Source organism: Enhydra lutris, unplaced genomic scaffold (assembly GCF_002288905.1).
Source record: "Enhydra lutris kenyoni isolate GAN:26980312 unplaced genomic scaffold, ASM228890v2 scaffoldscaffold30, whole genome shotgun sequence".
NCBI classification, from domain to species: domain Eukaryota; kingdom Metazoa; phylum Chordata; class Mammalia; order Carnivora; family Mustelidae; genus Enhydra; species Enhydra lutris.
This window is the reverse complement of record NW_019154114.1, coordinates 5,664,217-5,688,075: the sequence shown is the minus strand read 5'-3', so window position 1 is coordinate 5,688,075 and position 23,859 is coordinate 5,664,217. Positions and strand designations below refer to the sequence as shown.

Genomic DNA, 23,859 nt, shown 5'->3' with positions numbered 1-23,859 from the left:
CTCTCTCTGCCTGCCTCTCTGCCTACTTGTGATCAAATAAATAAATAAAATCTTGAAAGAAAAGTAGGTTTTGTGCGAGATGATCTTACTCAACTGAAGTAAGTGTTCTGAGCACACTGAAAGTGGGTTAGGCTCAGCTATCATGTCTGGTGGATTAGGCGTATTATATGCATTTTTGACATATTCTCAACTTACAATGGTTTATTGGCAGGTAGCCACATCCAAGTTGAGGAAGATCTATATAATTCACCACCACTTAAAAAAAAAAAAAAGTGTATACACACACACACACACACACACACACACACACACAATTCTACCCCTCCCGCAGGAGAAAGTCACACAACAGGGTTTTTCAACAGAAGCACCATTGACATTTTGACCCTGCCGGTCTCTGCTCTATGTGGCTGTCCATGTGTTGCCAGGTTATCAGGCAGCATCTCTGGCCTTGACTTGATGCCAGTAGCACCTCCTCAGTCACCACCATCAAAGTAGCTACAGAAATTGCCCCATGTCCCTGGGGGAGGGGGCCAGAGTCTTCCCTGCTGGCGGACACCGGACTATACAATCTTTGCTGATCAACTGGATGTTGTCTGAAGCTCCGCGGAGCTCCCTCAGCTCCGTTCCCAGTTTTTCCATTGACAAGAGAATTTTAAATGTTTCTCCACATACCACATGGATAGACAGTCTTCAAATAAAGTGACATTCTGAATGCAGTTCCCCGCACTCTGCCCACAACAGAATGACACCGAGCTCTGAAGGAGTCATTTCAACATGAAGACTCCTCCACGTTTTCAGGGGACTCAACGACCCCTGGTCTTGCCTGGAACTGTGGTGTAATGAAATAAAACAAGTGTTTGACAATGGTTTAACAAAATTCTTTAATAAAATTTATAAAAATGAATATTGAAGAATTTCCTCAGCCTAAGTTGTTTTCCTTTTCCACCCCAAAAGAAAATACAAAAATTATCCATACCCACACACATATACACTCAAAACTGTAGTAGCATTCTCTACACAGGTCTACATTGGAGTTTAAATTGCTGAAAAATCAAGAGAATTCCAAGTGATTGCAAGGATGATTTTTTTTTTCCCTTTGAAAAACAGCTGACAGACAGTAAAGCAATTCAGATAAAATTGTTCTTCGTGGTTGTCAAAAGTTTCTTGAAGTTTGCATTTCAATTAAAAGAAGATCCAAATCAAAGTTCTCCCCATCCTCCCCATGCTAACACCCTTCAGGGCACATTTTCTTTCTGTTCCTCAGGGGAAAAAATTGGATTTCCTAAATATTCTTGGTTTTCTACACACACTTGGAATTTGGGGCAGATGTGTCCAGATGAGCCAGCATTTTCTGTAGACATCAACAAAAGCAGGCACTTGGGGATTCTAGGTTTCAGGTATAAACTCTGGCATGAGGATCCTGATAGGACACACATGCTGACGTTCTTCCATTCTTCAGAATTTTCAGAACAGAGGTAGAGCCACCTCAATCATTCACAGTCTCAGTTTGCTAAATTGCCAGGATCAATGACACATCTCTCCTGCCACCTCCAAGCCCGTTTCTCATGTTGCCCTCAGCTGTGACAAACCTCCTTCTGCCTTTGGCTGCGGCACTTGGGCACTATCTTAAATGTCAAAATAGATCACTCTTTTGAGTGACAAATGAACATTAGAAGTTGAGTGGTGCCTGAAAACTCATCACCTTTTCTGCTCAGTGCTCCCTGTTGAGAACCAAAGTACCTCCATAAGGACATACACATAACAAACATACTTACGCAGAATAAGTAAGTGGATGGACACCAATTTCAAGTTATGTACTTAAGAAATTAAAAAGGAGATCCATTAAAGGTCTTATGAGTCCATGATACTCAGTCACACTATGGCCAGACTAAGACCAAGTCTCCTACCCTGAAAGGGCCCAACAATTTCTCCAACAGAGAACTCTTGTCTGGGGCAATAGAAGTTCAGGAGGAGTAAGAGTGGGTGTTACAACAGGGAACACCAGTGCAGTGATAGGAGAAAAAAAGAACACAGATTAAAAATAATTATACATATATACATACACATACACACAAAATAGGGCAGGTGAGTCTTCCCTTCCTCTAAAAAAATGAGACAAAAGCCTGTAAGGAAATCTGCAAGTTGCTAACACAATCTTCTGGAGACTGAAGCTATTCTTATGAAATATTACACATGTGGGGGGGGGTCTATTGGACAGCATCACCATTTAAAGAACGATGAAAGAAAAAAAGCTTCAAGTAAGAAGTCAAAATCATTCTAACACACACAGATTAGATCTATAAAGTGGTAATCCTAACTATTCTAACTGCATCACTGAGCAGTCTCTCTTCCCCGGAAACTCATCTCAAGTGAAGGGCGGTGGAAAACCATTACCCCTGCATTTTCTACCACATGGCTTAAGGACCCATCTCCTTCCCCATTTGTCTCAAGTCCCCTAGTCGTCCTCGCCACCTCCGTACATGTCCGCCAGCTTCTTGAAGCGATTGCCCCATTCGTTCAGGTAGTCATAGTCCTGGTCTTGGTCTGACTCTGAGGAGTTCAAGGAGCTCAGACTAGCAGCTTCGGAACCACTCCCTTCATAGTCAAACACCAGCAGAGAGTCGTAAGGAGGAGCAGTGGGGTCAGTGTCTGCTGCCTTCAGGTTCTAAAGAAGAAGGAAGATGGTAGGCTCTTTCAGTGAGAAGAATCACACACCTGTCAGGCAAGATGCCTTCTCTAGGTGACTCAACGCGTAATGCACGATAACACAGCCATCCTACAGAACACCAGGGGCAGTCAGCACCAGTAACATAAATGCATACAAACTGGCAAGGAAGACAGACAATACACAGTTGATGAAAAGAGAACATCATGGGTAAAGATGCAAAATGTTTTCCCCTAAACTAATGATAAATTTTACGTAGACAGGAGAGAAACCAGCCAGTCAGGACAGACAGAAGCTGAAAACAATGAGGACAGTCGCACTGGTCCATATAGCATTTCTACCTGGAAAGGTCTGGAAGGATAAATGCCAAACTGTTAACTCTGGAGAGTTGGGGGCAGTAAGGAAAGACTTGTATTATGTTTTCTTTATATACATTTTCAACGTTTATTATTTTATTCTAGGTAGCAAACACTATTTTGGTAATTAAGAAAAAAAGGAAACTACCATCCATCAGCTGTGATGACACACAATGAATGTTAATGGAGGAAAGCACCTGGATTCATATTTATCGAAGAGGGAGGTTTTAACTGGCCCTTCCCATTCCCAGCTTCCTAGAAGATCCAGCCTGGTCACTTCCAGCACTGCTGGTTTTATGTAGTACCTGGTGAGGACTCCCAGAGCAACTAAAGCAAAACCAGCCTCTACCACAAAGACTCGCCGAAGGCCACTGAACCATCAGACAAGCCCTGAAAATTACTGCAGTAATTGAGCAAGGGATCAAGTAACATAGTTTAAGGAAACAGATCCTGCCAAACTATTATCTTACTTGATTCTTTGCTCATCCCGACCACCAATTTGTCCTCATCTTACCCTAAGCTAATTAAACTTAATGCCTTATTTCTCATTCTCCCATGCAGAAAAGGACCATCTCGGACAGTTCTGGCCAGTAACCTATAGGATGAACTCCCGTACTTGCATTAATCGTTGTTCAGAACAAAGATTTCTGGCCTCTGCTCAGCCCTTCCTACTTCTTCTTGACTGGAATACAGACCCAAGGCCTGGAAGTGTGGCAGCCATCTTGTGATCACGTGACAGCAAACATGAGAACAAGGATTTATGAGGTTAATCTCCTCATAGCAGTCTAAGCTTCTGGAATTCATAGCTGAATGAATTTTTGACATGCAGAAACTGCTGCTCTATTTCTGGCCCTTAGGCAGACCTGTGATACACATTTAATATCACTCAACCAGCAGTGGGATGCAGGGACAAAAAGGCCTATTAGTGAAACCAAACTGGATCTCTTCTGAATCTCTTTTAGTTTCATTTCTACTTCTACTAAATCCTTACAAGCAATTCTCAGTTTCGCCATATGGATACTGCAAATTCACTATGAACGGTCTGAAGTGCTTTTAGTTCTGAAATTCAGATGAGACACAAAAAATAGCATTCAGGGATCAGGCAAGGAGAAAACGTGGTAAAGGAAAGAATCTAAAGACATTTTCCTCACTTTCAACTCAGCTGTGCCTGAGTTTAGAGACAAGCTGCACCTTGGCGTTTGACTTTGCTAACTTACTTCATCAATAAAGTTTCCAATTTCATCAGGATTGGCAGGGCGGGGCAGGTAATGGGGCACACTCAGGAGGGTTGGCGCCACATCATTGCGAGTTACTTCCGGCCGAGCTTCCAGGCCCCTGTGCAACTGGCTCAAGTCAAAGTCCTTTGGAGGAAAAGGTAAAAATAGAGCAAAGAGTATTAAAAAAAAGAAAAAAGGTCACACAAACCCAGGGCTATATTTGGATTACAGAGTCCGTTATCAGATAATGCTCTTTCAAATGCATGACAGTTGTAAGCATGTGTCAATGTAATCCGAAATGACAGTTTTCAACCCAAGAGTTTCCAACATAGCACCAGAAGAAAAAAACACCATGAAAGAATTGTGAGGAACAACTGGGGGCCTGGATGTAGACTGCTGTACCTTACTAAGTCCCAGGCGATCTACAGGTTCTGGAGAGCCTTGCTGCCCTAGACTGACCGTCCGTTGCCAAATCCACACACTGAAACCTAATCCCCAATGTGGTGGTATCTGGAGGGGCAACTTTTGGGAGGTGATCAGGTCGGGAGGGTAGATGGAGCCCTTGGGAACAGGATTAGCGCCCGGATAATAAAAGATACTCTAGAGTTCCCCATCTGCGACGTTGAGTACATGTGAGATTATGTATGACTGTGAGCCGGGAAGCGGGACCCCACCGAACACCAAATCTGCTGGTGCCTCGATCTTAGACATCCCAGCCTCCAGAACCATGAGAAAGAAAATTTCTGTGGTTTTTCAGCAACCTGTCTGTGGCATCTTGTCTAGCAACCCACCCGGACTAGCTGAGATAAGCAGTCATCCCACAAATGTCTGAAGAACATTTCTCTGTACTCACTAGTATGTTCTACAAAGCAGGAATTGATTTTTTTTTTTTCAAGATTTTATTTATTTGAGAGAGAGAGCGAGCGAGCGAGCATGAGAAGGGGGAGGGTCAGAGGGAGAAGCAGACTCCCTGCCAAGCAGGGAGCCCAATACGGGACTCAATCCTGGGACTCAAGGATCATGACCTGAGCCTAAGGCAGTCGCTTAACCAATTGAGCCACCCAGGCACCCGGGAATTGAATTTCTAATGAATGGCTGTTCTTCCAGACCAGAGAGCTCAGCAAAGATGCTCATGTATGGCCAGAGTCAAAGCACAACTCTGTAGGGGGCCTGGGGTTCCCTTTCTAGATGGAATACACTTTCAAAATTCTCCAAAAGACTCCTGGCCGGCCCAGTCAGTAGAGGATCCAACTCCTGATCTTAGGATCATGAGTTTGAGCCCCATGCTGGGCACAGAGATTACTTTAAAAAAAAAAAAAAAAAAAAAAAGTCTCCAGAAAACTCTAGGCTAAGGCAAGACCCGTATTCAAAATAAAGGAAAATAAAGAAGGCCTAAAGATTTAACATGTACAAAAAGGAAGAAAAGAATTTTAGCATACCTATAAGCTCCAGGGAAACAAAATATTACAATAGAGTAGTTGCTTTATGGCAACAATAATTTGACGTTTGTGGCCTGAGAACAGCAATGAGAAGACTAGGCTCCGGAGTCAAACTACCTGGTCCTCCTGCTTCCTACCTCTGTGACTACGGGCAAGTCACTTACCCACCCTTTGCCTCCGTTCATTCATCTGGGTGCTGAACAGAACAATACTATTTCAAAGGTCTACCTTCTCGTAACCATTGCATCTTCCAAATACAGAGATCTCCATTTAGCTTTTTATCGCGGTTTTAAAAATGTACCTGATCCTCTTCTCCACCTCCTTCTTCATCATAGTAGTAAACGTTGTCCCGGGTGTCATCTTCTGGGGGTAGTAAGGGCTCTTTGACCACCCCTCTCCTCCGAACAAACAGCAGAAGCAGCAGAATGAGGACTGGTGTGGGGGAGAGAGAACGAGGACAGCCACAGGTCAAGACGGCCATAAAAAGCCCCTATCACAGAGCATCGTTGCCCTGCCTACCAGACAGATGGCTGCCACACAACCCTTTGCTGACGCTCACACACTGCAAGTTAATGTATGCAGTCAGTGTAACATCGTGGACTATTACATGGGAGCTGAAGTGTGGTCTTTACCCAGCCTTAAACCAATCAGTCATTTCCCAGAATCTGAGCTAAAATGCTCCAGGCAGAGGAAATGAGGGACAAAGGCCCTGAGGCAGGAGCATGATGGGCAGGGCTAAGGAGAGGCGAGGTCAGCATGGCATACATAGCAGGGTGAGCGAGGGAGGGAAAAGCGGACATGAGTTTAGAGGGTTGGCAGGAACATGGCAACTACTGAAAGGACTTTGGCTTTGATCTGGAACCACTGAAGGTTTGTGAGCAGGGGTGGGTCAGCCTAAATGTGGTGGACAGATGCATATTATTTTTCATCAGTTCTAAGGAATGAGACACAGACCATTCAATCGCCTGGTATATTCCTTATTTTCTCTTAAGAATCACATAAGCAAGCTCTAAACTCTGTTTAATTTTCCAAGTTTTCATCTGACCTTGGGATACTTGTGGAATATATACAATTAATAATTAACTGCTAAAAATTTTTAACTATTTCTTGTGACTGAAAAAAGTATGATTCAGTGTGTATTGTTTTTGTTTTTGTTTTGTTTTGTTTAAATAGGTGCTTGTGCCCGATCTCTAAAGGACACCTACTGAAGCCATCTTGCACTGAAACAGGAGGTTGTATAGATTTGGGGGAAAGATTTCTTACAAGTATCCAACCTTCCTATTGTTTTTGAAATCAGCAAGGTTCCCAGACTTTCCACAGATGAACAATGTAACTTCATTGACCACAATTCACAAAGAGGAATATGGAGTACTTGCTCCATGGGCCAAGACCTGTCTCCGCAGACAATACAGTACTTAACACCACGTAAGATGCAAACAGTCACCATCCTGGTGGAGCTTCGAGCCACTAAAAGCAGGTTTATCGTTTCCAAGAAGACGCTACTTATCCAACATTACTTAAATGTCACTGAAAGTAACCAAAATAAGTCCTATTGTTATCACTTCAGGAAGTTCTGCCCCACACACTGTACCACAACCTCAGCACTCCCACAGGATCTCCATGAAGCCTGGCACCAAGCAAGCAACCTAACACTGAGGGATGCCAAGAAAACCATCATATCCTGGCGTCTTTCTAGTGTAATCTTTGTTTAAGTGTAAGTTCTACGTTGGCCCACAGGGAACAAGGAGTTCTAAGTCTGAATGCTGGCATTGCCTCTGCTCTCAACACTGTTCCACATCTGAACATTCTGCAGTGTCACTCTTGTCCCCTGTGCCTAATGCAATCTATCCCAAACACACTGAGGTAATGCTATTACTCAAAAGTCAATTATTTTCAATGTAACAACGATCTTTAACATATTCCTTAGAATGGAAGTACTAGTTAGTAGCTGCCATCCCCAAAGCTGACTGACCTAGATGTAAGGGGAGTGGGAAGGAAACGGCCAGACAGGGCTTGTACAAGGGCACCCACGATGATGGCAGAGGAAGGGGAATTCACCTCATCCCACAGTGGCAATAAAGCCAGGTGAACACTGAGGAACAGAGGTCCAGAAAGCTCACTGAATTCTGAACGACACTCTCCTTCCTTCTCAGTTTTGAGGGGACACAAGTAGCAGAGGGCGGGAGCAAAGCAATCTGTTCAAGCAGCAAGCAGTGGGATTAAGAACGTCTGTGTTGGGGCGCCTGGGTGGCTCAGTGGGTTAAAGCCTCTGCTTTCGGCTCAGGTAATGATCCCAGGGTCCTGGGATCGAGCCCCACATCGGGCTCTCTGCTCAGCAGGGAGCCTGCTTCCCCCTCTCTCTCTGCCTGCCTCTCAGCCTACTTGTGATCTCTCTCTATCAAATAAATAAATAAAATATTAAAAAAAAAAAATTAAAAAAAAAAAAAAAAAAAAAAAAGAACGTCTGTGTTGAGTCTAAACTGAAACCCCAGGGTTTTTGCCACTGCTCCCTCTAAGAACGTTCTTCTACTCCAGCCACACTGGCCTCCTCTTTGCCCTTCACAGTGCAATCAAGCCTTCCTCTCTGTGCCTTCACTAGTGTGGGAACCCTCACGAACGCCCCTCTGTCCATCTGGATGCCACCGGCCTCTGTCCCAACCATCCTACACCTTCCATCAAAACTTCCTTGAGGGTCAACTAACATCCACCCTTTCTGATAGTAAAAGCATTAACGACCTGGACCACCCTTTCCAGTCCCGAATTTATAAACTATTTTTGAAAATTTTCTAAACGACTTGCAATCACCAAGTTTTTAGAAACCATAATGGCAACCATAGGGTCCAGTTTCTAGGTGGGACCAGGTGATAACAGTTTCAAAGACTATGGTAGGAACTGACACAGCCCCCCCCCCCCAGTATCCTTTTCCCCATTCTGTCCTTTCAGTCACTGATACTCACTGTTCACGCTACACTCCACCCCCACCCGATGCCAAGGTTTAAATGGGCACATGGCCATAGAGTTCAAGTGGGAAATTCTCAGTGTGGCTGTGTTTGGGCCAGTGGGATGGGACTGAAGGTGACTCATGTCATTTCCAGGTATGTCCTTCCCACGTTCTCCAGCATCCCTTCTCCAGGATGGAATGTAGACTGTGGAAGCACAAGTGGTGGAGGTGAGCTGGAGAGCTTGGACCATGCTGATGAGGAGAAGACCCTAAGGCCTTGCTGCTCCAAGCTGGTCCAAGGACCTGCAGCTCCTGCACCACCAGGGAGCTGGTTACAAATGTGGAATATGAGGTTCCCACCCCAGACCCCTCCCAGATGACCAGCTCAGAATCCTCATGCAGGTGACTGATATGTCCTCGAGCATGAGAAGCACTCCCCTGAGGGACTGACAGAACAACAAAATAGAAGGACTATTGATGATGATCTCATGGAACAGGGCTGCCTTCCAGTCTTGGCCAACTTATCTCTGAACCATTCAGTAAGGGATAGAGCTTCCCCGTTTTAGAAGCCAAAGGCTGAACCGCCTGGCAGTCATACGTACTTAGTAAAGCGAGGATTCCTCCGAGAATGCCCAGAATGGCAGGAACCTGCAAGCCTGCCTCTGCGTATGGCGCCACCCTCTTGCAGTTGTTGGTGACCCCTTCACAGTCGCACACGTACACATCTAGGGTGGTCACCTGGTCCTTGTTCTGGTTATCCGTGAGCTTGAGATTTATTTTGTAGTCACCCAACTCTAAGGTTTTTTTCGGCTTCAAAATTAGAGATTCATGGGCTAAAGGAAGCAACAAAAATCAATGATTGGACAAGGGGAGAAAAAAGCCTCATTCTAGAATAAAATTATTGGGGTCAAGAAAATGGAGCTGCTTGGGTCACAGATTACTGGACAGTACTTAGCAGAATCAGATACCAGAAAGGAAAGGGCTCTTCGGTGCAACGCCTCAAATGTAGAAGGGGTAAGTGAACACACGTCAAATTGAAGGGTGGCATCTGGAAGTTAAGAAGGGAATTTCAGAAAGGGGGAGGGTAGGAGCAGGTATGGGAGCAGGGAAAGCATGTGGTCAAAGTTCCTGAAGTAAGATTCCAGTTCCCACCTTGGTCATTGTACTCAATGGTCCAGTTGACACTTGCCCCATGCGTTAGTTCTGCTGTGAAGGGAGATGTGTTGGGCGGAAGATCTGGGTCAATGATGTTGATGACATGAGGCTGTGGACTCTTCTGGCAGAAGTCCATATTTCGAGGTTCTGGTACAGGGCCATTGTCATTCACATCAGAGAGGATCAGGAGGAGGGTTCCCGTTCCAGTAGCAACTGGAGAACCTAAGAGAAAATACACAGGAAATACTATGGCTCAAGAACATTCATGGGGTGCCTGGGTGGCTCAGTGGGTTAAAGCCTCTGCCTTCGGCTCAGGTAACGATCTCAGTCTCCTGGGATTGAGCCCCACATCAGGCTCTCTGCTCAGCGGAGAGCCTGCTTCCTCCTCTCTCTCTCTGCCTCTCTGCCTACTTGTGATCTCTGTCAAATAAATAAGTAAAATCCTTATTAAAAAAACAAACAAAAAAAAAAGAACATTCATGAAGCTCTACTGACTCCCATCTGCCCAAATCCCAATCTTGGTTTGACTCCTTAGGGACCCATCAGCAGGCGCCCCCCTCCCCATCATGGGGCATCTTCACTTCAGCTCTGACTGCTTTCTGACATGCTTTTCCCCTAGTCTGACAGCAATTATTCAAATTATGCTCACACAAAGGACACCCCCTTCCCTCTTCTACACATACCTTTATGCACACATTAAACTTTAACCCCTCTAAGACTTCCTCATTCCATTCCCCCCTACCCCACAATTCTCCCTTTTCAGAGCTTCTATGGCTTGAAGGTCATTATCAAAGGGTTGAGCTTTTTAAATTGCTGCAAGGTGCTTTCGAAAATAGTTTGAGGGTGGAGGAAGACTTGGCCACTTCTGTGTGGATTTCTTTTACCTTCTGACATAGCATCTAGCAAACACGGTGGTAGAAAAAGTAGACACTCAAGTATAACCATCAATGTTAGATTATTATGGAAAGAAAACACAAGACTCTTATCTTGAACCTAGAAAGGGTTATACCCAGGTAGCAAGACTATAGTGCTGTTGTATTTTTTTTTTAACCCTATAAAAAAATCGTGGTTAAAACAAACCACATAGCATAAAATTTACCATCTCAACCATTTTAAAGTTCACTTCACATTTTAGGTTCAACAATGTAAGTATATTCCCACTGCTGTGGAATAGCTCTCCAGAACCTTGTTATCTTGCAAAACTCAAACTCAGTACCCATTTAACAACTACCTACTTTCCTTTTCCTCCCAGCCCCTGGTTACCACCATTCTACTTTGTCTCTATGAATTAGACTGCTTTCAGACCTTAAGTAAGTGGAACCATAAAGTATTTACCTTTTTGTGACATGGCCTTTACTTAGCATAATGCCCCCAAGATTCATTCAGGTTATAACTTGTGACAGGATGCCCTTCCTTTTTTAAGGCTTAACAATATTCCACTGTATGCATATACCCGTATTTTGTTTATACATCCATCAAATCTTTTTTATCTTATCATATGTATTTAAAAAATAGGTAGTGTCATTTACATTTCTTTTCTTTTTTAAAAAAGATTTTTATTTATTTATTTGACAGATCACAAGTAGGCAGAGAGGCAGGCAGAGAGAGGAGGAAGCAGGCTCCCTGCTGAGGAGAGATGCCAATGCGGGGCTCGATCCCAGGACCCTGAGATCATGACCTGAGCAGAAGGCAGAGGCTTTAACCTACTGAGCCACCCAGGCACCCCTCTTTTTCTCTTTTTTTTTTTTTTTTTTAAAGATTTTATTTATTTATTTGACAGAGAGAGATACAGGGAGAGGGAACACGAGGCAAAGTGGGAGAGGGAGAAGCAGGCTTCCCGCCAAGCAGGGAGCCCGATGCAGGGCTACATCCCAGGACCCTGGGATCATGACATGAGCTGAAGGCAGACGCTTAATGACTGAGCCACCCAGGTACCCCTAAAATTTTTTCTAATTAAAAAAGAACTAATAGATTTTTTAAGAAGCCTCATTCTTCTTCCTCGTAGACCTTACATTAAAAAGTGCTGAGTCACGCACAAAGTGAAACTTAAAGGAATCATTCGCCACCATCATACCTGAGCCACGATTATGAGGTCAGGGGTCAGCAAACTAAGGTCTTCCAGGCAAATTAAGAAACATAGCTGTGCTCATTCCCCCTTTACAGATTACCTATGGATGTTTCTAGGCTGCAAAGGCAATCAAGACCACATGGCCCGTGGACACTAAAATACTTATTCCCTGGCCCTTCCTTTACAGAAAGTCTGCCAACCCATGTTCAGGAGCCATTTCCTCCACCTACTTCCAGGCCAGGCTGGAGAGTTTCTACGCAGCCAGTGACAGCGGCCTGTGCGGCTGAAGCCTTGGGCTAGCTTTCCCTTCAGGCAAAAAGCATTCTGTGAATGGGACCCCATCATGGGCCTTACTTGTCCTGCTCTCTGCTTTTAACCCGATTAACTCCCACATACAGCTCCAGGAACAGGCTTTCGATTCTAAGTGAGGAGGCCAGGCTCGTTTGCCCCCGGCATGGTCACAATGCCACGGAGTCTGCATCATCCACCAGCCACCTGTCCAGCCCCATCATGGCCTAATCTGCTTTGCGGTGTTTTCAAGACTATCTACTACCTCAGGAAGCTGGGGAGTTAGAGAGAGAAAGAGAATCCACCACAGTCCCAGGGAGCGAGCAGTTTCTAACAGTAATTCTGTTTCTAAATAGCCAGCCAAGGGAAACACTTGCACACAGAGGTCATGGACAAGGAGGTTTCCTTATGAAACTCATGGGAGTATCGAGTAAGTGGAAACCACCCCAAGTGTTCTTTGATGTGTGAATGATTAAAATATGCTATATCCAGATAACATTAATACAAAGAGATAGATTTATAAGGTGTCAAAATATATCTGGGTCTTTAAGACACATTATCAATAATAATAAACTAAATAGCAAATAAATTAACTTTCATTTAAATCAACATATACAAAATAATGGTTGTTTAAGGTTTTTTAAAAGATTTTTATTTACTTATTTGATAGAGAGCAAGCAAGAAAGGGAACACAAGCAGGGGAGTGGAAGAGGAAGAAGCAGGTTTCCTGCTGAGCAGTGAGCATGATACAGGGCTCAATCCCAGGACCCTGGCCAGGATCATGACCTAAGCCAAAGCCAGACGCTTAACAACTGAGCCACCCAGGCACCCCCAAAATAATGGTTTTTGTAATAAAAGCAAAACCAGGCTGTAAACTAGATAGTGGCTTTATAATAAACTCTATTTCTTTTTTTTTTTTAATAAACATATAATATATTTTTATCCCCAGGGAATAAACTCTATTTCTATATGCATGTAAATGTATTCAAATACACAGTCTGGAAGGAGCCACATTTCACTACTAATGATGAGGATAAAAATTATGATAGTCCTTATAGAGCATACACTCTTCTAGGGCACTTTTACATAAATGAACTCATTTATTTTTTATTTTTTTTTTTTTTAAAGATTTTATTTATTTATTTGACAGACAGAGATCACAAGTAGACAGAGAGGCAGGCAGAGAGAGAGAGGGAAGCAGGCTCCCTGCTGAGCAGAGAGCCCGATGTGGGACTCGATCCCAGGACCCTGAGATCATGACCTGAGCCGAAGGCAGCGGCTTAACCCACTGAGCCACCCAGGCACCCAAATGAACTCATTTAAAATCCAGATGGGGTATTATCATTTTACCAGATAGAGGAACAGAGGGACATAAGCTTTTGTCTTAGGATCCAGACCAAGGCAGTCTGGCTCCCGTGGGGAAGGAGTGGGTTCAGGTATAATTATTTGTACTTTGAAAATCATATGCCTTTCTTTAAGAATACAAGGAAAAGAATGAACTCTGGCCTCCAAAAGCAGGGTATGGGGCAATGGAGCACACTAGCCAGGAGGGTGAGATGGCAAAGGTCACACACTAAGGGCAGCCTTACCGTTGTCAACGGCTATAATGATGGCCTCGTACGTGCTGTTCTTCACATGCTCTGTGTCCTCTCTGTCCAGCTCAGCCCGAGTGAAAATGGCACCAGATTCTGGATTAATCTCCAGCCAACCGGCAGCATCCCTCCAAATCCGGTACCTGAGAAGGCACAAACTCTGCCTTAGAACAGTACACTGAACAGCACCTAGGTGAAGAAGGCTAAGGGTCCTCATCGCTCATTGATCCCATCTACAGCAAAGTATGACCATCCATGTCCCCTTCAAGTTGCAGACCTCACGTTCTTTCACTCAGAAATGCTTCAGCGTGTTAGCCCCTAAGAACAGAGGCATTTTCTTACATGATGATTATTTAATTTCAGGAAATAGAACTTTGATATCATACTCTTATTTAATATATGGCACATATTTAAATTGTCCATTTCCCCAAAACTGTCCTCCAGAACATCCCTGCCCAGATTCTGGATCCATCCATGCCTGACATTTAGACGTCATGTTTCCCTAATTTGGAACTAGTCCTTAGCCTTTCTTTTCTTTCTCAACACTTTTTGGAAAGTGTAGGCCAGGGGTGCCTGAGTAGGGCAGTCAGTTAAGCACCTGACTCTTGGTTTCTGCTCAGATCATGACTGGTCATGAGATCAAGCCCTACATCCAGCTCTACACTCAGCACGAGTCTGCTTGAGTGTCTTTCTCCCTCTCCCTCTGCTCCTCCCCCCAGTTCTCTTTCTCTGAAGTAAGTAAAAAAATCTTACAGCACGAACAACAAAAAAGTAAAGTATAGGCCACTTGTTTTGTAGAAAGCCCCTCAATTTGGGTTGGTCTGATCATTACCCCCTAAGTAGTTTCTTTTTCTTATTTTTATTTAAAAAAAATTTTTTTTTAAAGATTTTATTTATTTATTTATTTATTTGAGACAGAGAGAGAGAGAGAGAGAGAGAGCAGGAGCAGGGGAGCAGAGTGAGAGGGAGAAGCAGGCTCCTCGTTGAGCAGGGAGCCTGATGCAGGGCTCGATCCCAGGATCCCAACCTGAGCTGAAGGCAGATGCTTAATGACTGAGCTACCCCGGCACCCCTCCCTCCTAAGCAGTTTCGCATTATATGAGGGAAGGGGAAGCAAGAACAGTGTGGAGATAATATGTGTCCTCGTCATATCCATCAGATTAGGAGGCACGTGAGAGCTATCCTTTTCTTGGCGATGTTCACTTCCATCACTTGGGGAAGTGACAGGCAATCAGAACTCTTTACAGCAAAGGTACCTTTTTTCTTACGGTAATTAATCTATGACCTGAGAGGAGAAAATGTCACAATAGCCTGTTCACCGAAGTTTCATCCAAGAAATTTAACATCTATGGACAATTCTTGCCTGAAGCAATGAATACTATCCTATGTGTGTGTATGTGTGTTTTAAGATTATTTGTCAGAGAGAGAGAGAGAGAGAAAGCACAAGCAGGGGAAGCAGCAGACAGAGGGAGAAGCAGGCTTCCTGCTGAGCAAGAAGCGTGATGTAGGACTCAATCCCAGGATTCTGGGATTATGACCTGAGCGGAAGGCAGACACTTACCCAACTGAGCCACCCTGATGTCCTGAGCCTTTTCTTTTGGTTTGTTTAATATTTTATTTATTTATTTGACAGAGAGAGAGAAAGACAGTGAGAGAGGGAACACAAGCCAGGGGAGTGGGAGAGGGAGAAGCAGGCTTCTTGCTGAGCAGGGAGCTCAACCCAGGGCTCGATCCCAGGACCCCTGGGATCCAGACCTGAGCTGAAGACAGACACAACCAACTGAGCCACCCAGGCACCCCCTCATCCTATGTGTTATTTAAAAGCAGACTCTTTCAGACCAGTTACCCAAGGGGTACGGTAGCTCACAAACAGTGGCAACATGCCCCCCAGCACCCCTACGATGAGCATGAGGAGGTCTGGGTTGACACAGTGGCCCGAGGGTGGGATGCAATACTGGCCTATGTTGGTAGGTGCTAGAGAGGCTCAAGCTCCTTCCGGTCTTACACAGCGAGAAAAAAGTTTTACTCAAAAAATCCTGTTAATGGCGCCTGGGTGGCTCAGTTGGTTAAGCGACTGCCTTCAGCTCAGGTCATGATCCTGGAGTCCCGGGATCGAGTCCTGCATCGGGCTCCCAGCTCCACAGGGAGTCTGCTTCTCCCTCTGACCGTCTCCTCGCTCATGCTCTCTCTCACTGTCTCTCTCTTCTCTCAAATAAATAAATAAAATGTTTAAAAAAAAAATCCTGTTAAGCTACACCTTATTAGGTATACCAGAAACATTCAGTCAGAGAAAACAAAGCCATGAAAGACAGAGATGGGGCGCCTGGGTGGCTCAGTTGGTTAAGCGTCTGCCTTCGGCTCACGTCACGATCTCGGGGTCCTGGGATCAAGCCTGCAGTTGGGCTCCCTACTCAGTGGGAGCCTGCTTCTCCCTCTCCCTCTGCCTTCCCCCCACCATGTGCTCTATATAAATAAAATTTTTAAAAAGAAAGAAGAAAAACAGATACACCGCTCAGTTATCTGCCAGGGTCATGGAAAGACTCAGAAAAGGAAACAAATAACTTAAGGACACAAGGGCCTTGGATACCTGTATGTACATCCTCACCTCTTTACAAGTGCAAAGCCTTGAACCACAGAGTGGTCTTTACTCCAAGGGTAAGGGCCTCTACACACAATAGTAACACTTGGTCCCTGCACTTGGTCCAAGAGAAGGTGGTTGTTGTTGTTTAAAGATTTATTTATTTATTTGACAGAGACAGAATGCACACACGCACACTAAGGGAGAAGCAGACTCCCCACTGAGCAAGGAGCCTGATGAAGGACTCGATCCCAGGATCCTGAGATCACGACCTGAGCCGAAGGCAGGCACTTAACTGACTAAGCCACCCAGCTGCCCCTCAAACAGAAATTTAGAATTGCCCATCTCACTACTGCAAGCGAAGATGTCAACCCAGCCTTGAAACCACACACTCCAAGGCTTCATCACTGAACAAAAGCCCAACAAAGTTGTCCCTGGTTTTCCACTCTACTTTTCAAGTTTGATTATAAACACATCTTACGAAGGGCACCTGGATGGCTTAGTTGGTTAAGTATCCGACTTTTGATCTTAACACAGGTCTTCACCTCAGGGCCGTGGGTTCAAATCCCACCTCAGGCTCCCCACTCAGTGGGGAGTCTGCTTGAAATTCTCTCTCCCCCACTTCTCCAGCCCCTTTCTCTCTAAAGTAACTAAATAAAATCTTTAGAAACATAAATAAAAGCACACACTATGTTAGTGGGGCACCACATGTTGTAGGGTCTGTTGCTATCCGGACTGTGGGGTGTGGCTTGGGGCGTCCAGCCGTGGTTCTGCACCACACTATCTCTATGGGACTCAAAAAAGACCATGAGGTGATTAAGAATGTGTGGAGGCCAAGGTATAGCCGCTGCAGCAGGCACCCCGTGAGGGACACCAAGTTCATGCAGGGCAGGACCCGAGAAGGTAGTGCCTCTGGCCTACATGAACAGCGTGCCATGTGAGTGGCTCAAGGTCTCCAAGAACAAGTGCACCCTCAGTTCATCAGGTAAAGGGTGAGGAAACACATCCATGCCAAGAGGAAGACAGAGGAGCTCAACCATGTCCTGGTGGCCACAAGGAAAGTGGCAGCCAAGAAGGACCGAACCCCTCCCCTCTGTATATAATAAAGCCTTTTTGGAACTTAGAATGCGCGCATGCACACACACATACACACACACACGTTATTGGCCCTTTTATTTTTGACCACTTAGAAGCAATCTTCAGATTATGACCAGTATCTTGAATATATGGATGAAATCAAAGTATTTTATGTATTTTAAGATTTTATTTTCTAAAAGATTTTATTTATTTATTTATTTGACAGACAGAGCTCACAAGTAGGCAGAGAGGCAGGCAGAACAGTGAAAGGGAAGCAGGTTCCCTGCTGAGCAGAGAGCCTGATGCGGGGCTCAATCCCAGGACTATGGGATCATGACCCAAGCTGAAGGCAGAGGCTTTAACCCACTGAGCCACCCAGGCGCCCCTTAAGATTTTATTTTTAAGTAATCTCTACACCCAATGTGGGGCTCAAACTCACAAGCCCAAGATCAAGAGTGACACACTCCACTGACTGAGCCAGTCAGGCGACCCTGAAATTACAGTCTATTTTAAAGCAAATCCCAGATGCCAAAAGATTTCTCCTCTGGGGATGCCTGGGTGGCTCAGTTGTTAGGCGTCTGCCTTCGGCTGGGGTCAAGGTCCCAGCGTCCTGGGATCGAGCCCCTCATCAGGCTCTCGGCTCAGCGGGAAGCCTGCTTCTCCCTTTCTAGCTGCCCCCTGCTTTTGTTCCCCCTCTTGCTATCTCTCTCTGTCATAAATAAATACAATCTTTAAAAAGATTTCTCCTCTAAATACCTTAGCACATATCTTATATAGGAAAAGTTAAAAAAAAACAAAAACAAAAACAAAAAAGACCCCCAACAATCAGAATGCCACTAACACATCTTACAAAAACAATTACTTAACGTCATTTAATGCCAACTCCATGTTCAAATATCTCGAATTGACTCAAGGGTGTCTTTATGGTTGGACTGTTGAATCTACATTCAAGTGTAGTCTACACATTACCCGTGGATCACCTGCCTGTTAGTACTCTCTTCCTGCACAGCAGTCCCCCTTCCCTTTTGCTATTCATTCATTTCATGGAAAACAGTGCCATTTGTCACAGAGTTGCTACATTCTGTGTTTGGCTGACTGCCTCCTTGTGGCATTTAAGTAGTTTCTTCATTCTCTGCATTTTTTTTAAAGATTTTATTTATTTATCTATCTGACAGAGAGAGAGAGAGAGAGAGAGATCACAAGTCGGCAGAGAAGCAAGTTGAGAGAAGGGGAAGCAGGCTCCCCACTGAGCAGAAAGCCCACTGTGGGGCTCAATCCCAGGACCCTGAGATCATGACCTGAGCCGAAGGCAGACGCTTTAACCCACTGAGCCACCCAGGCACCCCATTCTCTCCATTTCTTCAAAATCAGATCCTATTGTTTGACTACATCTCGTCCCAACTTTTGTTTTCTCCAAAACCATTTCCTCAGTGGCACTGTGTGCACGCCGCTGATCACAGGAGGTGGCTGGCACGTTATGTCGTGCTGTCCTTGCCTTTTTTTTTTTATAATAGTAAATGTTAAAATCGATCAGAAAGTTTTGGTGTTATTAGTCTCCATTGAAAATTTCCCCGTCATCCTTGATCTAAGGACTCAGTTCTAGCAGCCTTTAAGATCACTACCTGCCCCCTTTGTTTAGTTCATTCTGTAGAGGGCACAAGCACTGTCTAGAGGTATTCAGGAGCTCTTTCCCTCAGTACAGAATCGGCATAAAAAGTCTCCAGAATAGAAGCACCTGGGTGGCTTAGTCGGTTCAGCATCTGCCTTTGGTTCAGGTCATGATCCCAGGGTGCTAGGATCAAGCCCCATATAAGGCTCCCTGCTCAGCAGGGAGTCTGCTTTCCACTCTCTCTCTGCCTCTCCCTGCTGCTCGTCCTCTCTTGCTCTCTCAAATAGATACAATTTTTTAAAAATTCCCAGAATAACCTTAAAAGTTCAAGTCACATTTAAAAAATCTTTTTGTTTGTTTGAAGTTTAGTAAGTGAAAAGCACTGATACTAAAACACAAACACCCCTCAAAATAAGAACATACTCAATTAGTAAGTAAGACAGTACTCCAGATTTGTAGAACGTTTTTTTTCTAAATAGTTCATTGTTACAGTTTTCCTCTAAAGCAAATATTAACAGGTAGGAACCTCTCTGTGAAGAGTAAGTGGGCTCATTGGCCAAGCTCTGCTACCCCTGGAAATCACACTATTACTAACAAAGACACATGTGTCATGTTGGGATTTGGGCTCTAATAACTTTTTCCTAGCCAAATCCAGCCCTCAAAAGATGAGGGACGTTCTTTTTCATACATGGTCGTGGGTGCTGCTGTTGGTTTCCACATGTGTTTTCAACGTAGGTGGGTGTGATCTAGATTACAGAGGCGCCTTCCAGTTTAAAAGGAGAGGAAATAGTGAGCTACTTATAACGCAACACCATTCATTTCAATTAAAAGCACATTCCTGCCTCACTGCATGACCTTGAAGAGAAGAAGCACAGTAAATCTAGAATGGCTATCTATGGAGGGAATGGAAAAGATGTGAGGAATGGGAATTTAAAAAAAAAAAAAAAAAAGGGGCCAAAAGAGAAGGGTCTTGCACAGACCAACGATGATAAAGCTCTATGAACTAAGTATTTTACACACATGCACACAAATGTACACACACACACACGCACAGAGTTGCTGCCAGTCTGTTGAAAAATTCTCAAACTTACGTTATGCTCTGTTCCATGAACTGGTCCGGGTCTTTGGCAGTGTAAGACGTGATTTCCAGGCCCACACCGAAGTCTTCAGGTATGCGCACTTCCTTTGGGCAAGGCACAAAGACGGGGGCTTCATTCACGTCCTCCACGTCCACAGTGACAGTGGCCGTGGAGGTGGAGAGAATGACCTCAAACGGGGCTACATTCACGACGGTCACATACAGAATATACTGCTGCTTGGCCTCGAAATCCAAGCCCTAAGGAGCAGAAACAAAAGGGGTTAACAAATACATTCTTTGTTAGTGTTTTTTTTTTTTTAAGATTTTATTTATTTATTTGACAGACAGAGATTACAAGTAGGTAGAGAGGCAGGCAGAGAGAGAGGAGGAAATAGGCTCCCTGCTGAGCAGAGAGACCGATGTGGGGCTCAATCCCAGGACTCTGAGATCATGACCTGAGCTGAAGACAGAGGCTTTAACCCACTGAGCCACCCAGGCACCCCTTTGTTAGTGTTTAAAAAAAAAAAAAAAAAAAAGATGACATGCTTAACTACTGCTGTGGCTGGCACTATGTCATGGTTCTCTGATCTGGCTGTGTTAGGAAGAAGTTAACTTGAGAACTTCTGAAGAAAATAAAGGCCTACACCCTGACCCAGTAAACAATAATCTCCCCGGCCGGGGGGGGGGGCGGCAGGATGTAGATGTTTTTCAAAAGCTAACACGCAACCATATTAAAGATAAGAACCCTAGAGGAACCTGTGTAGCTCAGTCGTTAAGTGTCTGCCTTCGACTCAGGTCACAATCCCAGGGTCCTGGAATTGAGCCCCACATCAGGCTCCCTGCTCAGTGGGAAGCCTGTTTTCCCTCTCCCACTCCCCCTGCTTGTGTACCTGCTCTCACCGTCTCTCTCTCTCTCTAATAAATAAAATCTTTAAAATAAATAAAAAGAGGTAAGAACCCTAGCAGAGAGTAACAAACTATGTGAAGCCTTGAACAGCACAACCCAGTGAGCAAACACTAGCACCTTAAGTCATCTACTATCCAAGACTAGTAAGAATGTTGGTATCCTATGTGACATGTGGTCCGTGCGAGAGCAGATGGACAAAAGACCCTGCTCCTGACCTCGCTGACCTCAATTAAGTTTAGTGACAACATGCAGGTTCAGATATCAGCCAGCAACAAGGTCAAAGTCCAGGTGGGCCATTTCCCAGCTGTGTGGTCCAGGCAACTACATCTCTGGGTCTGTTTCCACACCCAGATACATACGAAAAGGAACCAGTATGTAGAGTTGCTTTAAAGAATAAACTGGAAATTTTTGTGCGGGACGTCGTGTATGGTAGGGGTTCATTTTAGTGGTTTCTTTTGTTAGTAGCATAGAATATGTTGACATCAGTGTTCGGTGGGAGATAAGGTTATGTAGAAAAGGTGCGGCAGAAACGAACAGTCTTGCTCGCCTATTCAACAGGAAGTCTACGTTTGGGGGCTGAACCAGAGATCTGCTAACTTTGAATAACTTTGACAAGAGAATCACTCAACTTCTTAGTTTTCAGGTTTCCAAGACATCTTTCAAAAAGTCATGTGTCCCACTTCTAAAATAATCCAGCAAAATAGCAGAGACCAGTAAACCCTTCTTTCTTCTCATTTGCCAAATGGATATGGGGGTAGGCAAATGTTTCAGGGAGAAAGCCTTTTAAAACAGATGGTACTTTCTTTCTCCTTGATTTCAAGGGGCTGCGTAGGAGCTTCTCACATGTGCCTGAAGAGTTGCTGCAAACCCCAAATGGCTCACCAGAACCTGGGACAGCTGCCCACTCCTAACCCACCAACGCCACACTACTCTATTTCTGAAAGGACACTGAGGGACAAGGGAGCAGGCAGCTGGCTGAGATGTCATACAAACCTTAGCTGTTTTCAAAATGCCGTCGTTGGTTACTGGGTCTGTGGTGACAACAAACTTCTCATCGTTATTGTTCAAAATGGTGTACACGGCCTGCCATGCTGGGGTATTGGGGACATCGTCATCAGTCACTTTGAGTACGGCGATTTCAACGTTGGCCTTGTTCTCAGGCACCCGCCCCTGGTACTACAGAGCAAAGGAGATGAGTCACTTATGACATCCCGACATCTAATAGATGAGCCAGGTCCATGAGAGCTAAAGGAATCCTTTCAAGCAGAGTCTTGGAGAAGAGCCTACTTCACCAGCAGAGCCCCTACTTCCTGTTGGGGGAGCAGCTAATACTGCTCAAGATGTCTCATCCTTCAAGACTACCTGTGTCCACTTTCCAAGGATCTGACTACCTGAGCCCCTCAGCACACTCCAGCCCAGCTGCTGACTGTGATCGTAACCAAACTCAAGACATTGTGGCTTATCCACTACTCCTCTCCTCTCCCACCATTCCTAGTAGCACCAACGATTTTCATAAAACATAAGTCTGGTCAGTATGGTCCTCTGCTTAAAACCCTTGATGACATCCCCTTGCACCAGGATAAATACTAAAATTCTTATGCCATCTACAAGGGCTATAGGACCCAACCTCATTTGATTCACTACCCAGCCTGTTTTTCAGTTCTTGACAATTTTTTATTGATTCAGGGCATTTTGCATATGGTGATCCCTCTGCCTAGAACACTTTTCCACTGCCCCCTATCCCACACTGGACAACCTCCTTTCAAGTCCTACCTTCCTATTATCATGGCTATTTCATATTTAATGAGACTGATGTACATTTCACCACTTCTTGAGATGCAAACCTAACACAGGACTAAGAACATAGGATACTAAATGGGGTAAAGCCACCCACAAATTTACTGAGTAAACCAGAAAAGTACGTAAAACTTTGGGTTGGAATCAAGGGAAAAACCTGTTCACAGCTGAAAGGAGTCATTGGTTTCTAACAAATTATCCTGAAGACTCTACTAATACAAAGGTCAGTTTCTAGAAAAACTAGAACTGCACGAAAGCCCGTCAGGCAGGAGAAATGGGCAGGATGGAAGGCCAGGAGCTGTGCGGGTGGCCGGTCTGCGGCAGGCATGTCTGGCCTAGCAGGTGCGGCTCAGGCCCAGGCCCCGCGGGTGGGAGCAGACTGCAAGAAACCTAGAGCAGAGGTTGGTAGTGCGTTCACCCAAGCCCTGGCTTTCCAGTGAGTGTCTAGGATGCTGATGCTTTCCTCAGACCAGACCTTTCAAGTCTTACTGTAAACATCACGGGCTTTGTGAAGCCTTTTTGTACTCACAATGCCTAGATTAGGGTGGCAGTTACTGCTAATTGCCTAGTAAATATCCACTCACCCCTTCTTCACGAATTATACTGTTGGGGGCAGCAATGTGCCCAGACAAAATATTTTATTTCCCATCCTCCTCGAAGACAGCAACTGCTAGTAAGAGGTAAAGGAGGGGCGCCTGGGTGGCTCAGTGGGTTGAGCCTCTGCCTTTGGCTCAGGTCATGATCCCAGGGTCCTGGGATCGAGCCCCGCATCGGGCTCTCTGCTCAGCGGGGAGTCTGCTTCCCCCCTCTCTCTGCCTGCTTCTCTGCCTACTTGCGATCTCTCTCTCTGTCAAATAAATAAATAAAATCTTTAAAAAAAAAAAAAAAGAGGTAAAGGAAACTTGTGGGATGGAACTAAGAAGCCTTGACTTAGCAGCAATGCCTTTTGCTCACCATGCCCTTGCCTCCTCCCTGAATGAAGCACGGAGACAGCTGGAGCTGCAGCAGCCATCTGGGGCCACCGAGGATGGAAGCCATGCCCCAACGATGGTGGGACAGCAAAATGAAGGAGTTTCCACTGAGAGTGTAGAT

At 44.9% G+C, this 23,859-nt stretch overlaps 1 protein-coding gene across 2 annotated transcripts in view; it reads right to left on the bottom strand.

Annotated features, from left to right (window-relative positions):
- Window positions 1-862: 862 nt before the first annotated feature.
- The window catches only part of LOC111152817 (cadherin 1), an 84,416-nt gene continuing 61,419 nt past the window's right edge, over window positions 863-23,859 (bottom strand). Inside the window, exons 9-16 of one of the 2 annotated variants that reach the window (XM_022511474.1) lie at window positions 21,964-22,146; window positions 20,077-20,321; window positions 13,719-13,864; window positions 9,771-9,995; window positions 9,221-9,451; window positions 5,979-6,109; window positions 4,239-4,382; window positions 863-2,665 (exon numbers count right to left, since the gene is read on the bottom strand). In XM_022511474.1, coding sequence (XP_022367182.1) covers window positions 2,456-2,665; window positions 4,239-4,382; window positions 5,979-6,109; window positions 9,221-9,451; window positions 9,771-9,995; window positions 13,719-13,864; window positions 20,077-20,321; window positions 21,964-22,146 — 1,515 coding nt within the window. In that variant the 3' untranslated portion in view covers window positions 863-2,455. The remainder of the gene's footprint in view (window positions 2,666-4,238; window positions 4,383-5,978; window positions 6,110-9,220; window positions 9,452-9,770; window positions 9,996-13,718; window positions 13,865-20,076; window positions 20,322-21,963; window positions 22,147-23,859) is intronic. The other variant, XM_022511475.1, reaches the window with a different exon arrangement.